Source organism: Pristiophorus japonicus, chromosome 4, assembly GCF_044704955.1.
Source record: "Pristiophorus japonicus isolate sPriJap1 chromosome 4, sPriJap1.hap1, whole genome shotgun sequence".
In the NCBI taxonomy this organism is placed as follows: Eukaryota; Metazoa; Chordata; class Chondrichthyes; family Pristiophoridae; genus Pristiophorus; species Pristiophorus japonicus.
In genome coordinates, this window is record NC_091980.1 from 139,017,755 (window position 1) to 139,021,111 (window position 3,357).

The window sequence follows — 3,357 nt, forward strand, 5'->3', positions numbered from 1 at the left end:
AGATGGGGGCGGGCGTAGTCATGTGGCCACACCACCTGACAGCCGAAGCGCTGGGGTAGATGGGAAAGAGCGCGTGATGTGGCGGCGCCATCCACTGAGCCCGGAGCACGCGCAGTCTGATTGTCCCGGAGAGAGGAAGGGCGGCGGGAGAGCGGCCCCGCGGGAGAGAGGGAGGCAGGGCCCAGAGAGGGGCACGGGGCACCGGGGGGTCCCAGAGAGGGACACGGGGCTCGAGGGTGGGGAGAGAGACGCGGGGCTCCGGGGCGGGGAGAGGGTCACGGGGCTCCGGGGCGGGGAGAGAGATGCGGGGCTCTGGGGCCCAGCTGACTGCTGGGGAGGGACACAGGGACCGGGCCGCGCTGTAATGGAACGGCAAAGACCCGCCGGGAGATGGCTCCGCACAGAGGGATTGCTGCCGCACTTCTGCCCCTCACTGCAAATGACCCCGCCCCGCCTGAAACCTTTATTGTTGATTGGCTGGCTCCTTCCCGCCTCTGTCCCCTATTGGTCGGCGATAACCAATGGTTTCCGGGCTCGCGCGGGGACAGTTGGATTAAAATCTGAAGCTGTTCCCGGCGGCGCGCTGTCAAACCGCCCTTTCTCCAACAGCAAAAGCGGCGCTTTTTACAGGTGACTCCCGGCACCGCCCATGGGGCAATTTTATACATGGAACATGGCGGGAGTTGGCATCGCTGCATTGGGCCAAAGGCAGTGTGTGTGAAGGCGGGCGGGCGCTGGGCTGGAGCGGGATTGGATTGTTGGACGGACAGTGATTGGGGAATCGATGGCAGCAAAGGGCAGAATGAGGCCTTGTTGAGGAGCCTGTTGACTGAAATCTCCTGGTGGAAGATGTAGTGTATGCAGCACTCAAATCACTAACGCCACACGGTCTGGTGTTGTAGTAACTGCTGTGACCTCAGTCCTTTATTGTGTAACTCCAGAGTGTCTCTCAGGTGTGGTGGGCAGCCTTTTATACTCTGTACCTTCAGGTCTCCCACCACAGCGCCCTCTGTGGTGCACCATTGTACTTATACATTTAATGTACCTGGACAAGACATAACATCTCACTCCCCCCAGCTCCAGAAGCCATTGCCGGTGACCTCGGCCTTGTTCGTCCTGGTTGATTTGTGAGTGTGAGTCCATGAAATCCATGACCATCCACTTGCCTCTTCTCCCCCATGTAAAGGTTATGCTTGCGATCCGGTGCAAGTCTGTGGTATTTGCAGTCCTTGCATGGCTGATGAAGTACACAAACATAAGCTCCAACAGAAAACAGGTCTACATGGACAGTACATTTGTATGGAGCATATAATATGTGGGACAGATGTTGCAGCTACACTGAACAGTTATTTAATCCCAGCTCCTCTGGGTGAAGTGCGGTGGCGGTATACTGCCCCTTTTTGCCCGAGGTAACAGGCTGCGCTGAGACAGGGTATCACAACTAGTGCGTTGCCTCTGTTCTCAGAAAGTGATCACCTTAGTGGCTCATCTGCAGCCGCTGAACCATTGCATGAATCACATAAATCGAGAATCGCATTGGTCCATTAATCATGTTAGTCTCGGCTCCATTTACCCTTTTATTGTACCTTGTGGTATTAACTCTTTTCGTAATACATATCCCTTATTTTAAACACAGGACCCATTCAGCATCAAAATATTAACTCTTATCATAACTCACATCATCAGACTAATCACATTGCTCATTTAGACTCGATCTTGCCTTACAAAAGTCTCTTTGTGGGGTCCACCACGGTGTAAAGCCCTTTTAAGACTCTCAGGTGCATTTCCCTTTTAAGACGCCATCTTGTGGTTACTACGAGGCTTCCCTTGGGCGGCGCCATTTTAGTTGCTCTGCTTGTCTTTGTCTGCAGAGTTCTGCTGCCACGAGGCTCGCCACCATCTTGAGCTCGCTGACATGACGTTTTACTCTCTGGAATAGAAGGATTAAAGAGGAAAGAAGAAAGGAAAATGGCCAAGACAATTTGATCGTGGCTCTTTGGATTCGATCAGTCATGGTCCCTGTGAGAGCGGTCTCCGTATTTGCTGCCGTATCCGCCGCTCTGGCTCTTGTACCCACCCAAGTAGCTGTCGCGTTCCCCCGAGTCATACCTGCCACCGCCGTAGCCTCCGCTCCGGCCGTTGTCCCGGTAACCGCCGCCTCTCCTGTAGCCTCCGCTCCGGCCGTTGTCCCAGTAACTGCCATCTCTCCTGTAGCCTCCGCTCCGGCCGTTGTCCCGGTAACCGCCGCCTCTCCTGTAGTCTCCGCTCCGGCCGTTGTCCCAGTAACTGCCGCCTCTCCTGAAGCCTCCGCTCCGGCCGTTGTCCCAGTAACCGCCGCCTCTCCTGTAGCCTCCGCTCCGGCCATTGTCCCAGTAACTGCCGCCTCTCCTGTAGCCTCCGCTCCGGCCGTTGTCCCGGTAACTGCCGCCTCTCCTGAAGCCTCCGCTCCGGCCGTTGTCCCAGTAACCGCCGCCTCTCCTGTAGCCTCCGCTCCGGCCATTGTCCCAGTAACTGCCGCCTCTCCTGTAGCCTCCGCTCCTGCCGTTGTCCCAGTAACTGCCGTCTCTCCTGTAGTCTCCGCTCCGGCCGTTGTCCCAGTAACTGCCGCCTCTCCTGTAGCCTCCGCTCCGGCCGTTGTCCCAGTAACTGCCGCCTCTCCTGTAGCCTCCGCTCCGGCTGTTGTCCCAGTAACTGCCGCCTCTCCTGTAGCCTCCGCTCCGGCCGTTGTCCCAGTAACTGCCGCCTCTCCTGTAGCCTCCACTCCGGCCGTTGTCCCGGTAACTGCCGCCTCTCCTGTAGCCTCCGCTCCGGCCGTTGTCCCGGTAACTGCCGCCTCTCCTGTGACCGCCGTAGCCGCCACCACCGCCGTCGCTGTCCCGGCCTCCACCGTAGCCGCGACCACCGCCTGACTTTTTCTCCGCGTGGACGCCCCCCCGCCCACCACCCCCGGATTTGTCGGCCATCGATGGATTTCCCGTTCATCGCCTGCAGCATGTCGCCGGCTCACACCTCAGCAATCGGCCCGCACTTGAAAAACTGCTCTCTCAGGGTCTGCTCGTCTGTGTGGGGATTTCTCCTCCAGCTCGGTCGGTGCTGCTCTTTGGGAACCCGGGGAACAGCAGTCTGTGAAGGAATGCAGTCTTTCCAGCTCCCACAGACCTTCCCCATTCACCTCCTGCCGAGAAGTGTCGGCCCATCGCCTGCAATGACCCACAAAAGTAAACCGTGCATCTCGCCCCCGTGAGATACCTGCCAAGCACAGGTATCAGTTCCCTGGTGTAGGAACACAGCTTTGCCGTGACCGGGACCAGCTTGGGTCGTGCAGCTGGGTTGACCCACAGTTTATCAATAGTTTCC

At 57.9% G+C, this 3,357-nt stretch overlaps 1 protein-coding gene across 1 annotated transcript; it reads right to left on the reverse strand.

The window, feature by feature from the left end:
• Window positions 1-2,006: 2,006 nt before the first annotated feature.
• Window positions 2,007-2,963, reverse strand: LOC139262690 (keratin, type I cytoskeletal 9-like). Its single transcript, XM_070877841.1, has 2 exons — window positions 2,723-2,963; window positions 2,007-2,620 (listed from the first exon to the last, which is right to left on the reverse strand). Exons 1-2 carry the CDS (start codon window positions 2,961-2,963, stop codon window positions 2,007-2,009), a joined length of 855 nt encoding a protein of 284 aa, XP_070733942.1.
• Window positions 2,964-3,357: the final 394 nt, after the last annotated feature.

Coding starts and splice junctions, on each gene's coding strand:
- LOC139262690 (XM_070877841.1), bottom strand. CDS start 2,963: ATGGCCGACAAATCCGGGGGTGGTGGGCGGGGGGGCGTCCACGCGGAG. Junction 2,621..2,722: donor CGGCAGTTACTGGGACAACG/GCCGGAGCGGAG, acceptor GCCGGAGCGGAG/GCTACAGGAGAGGCGGCAGT.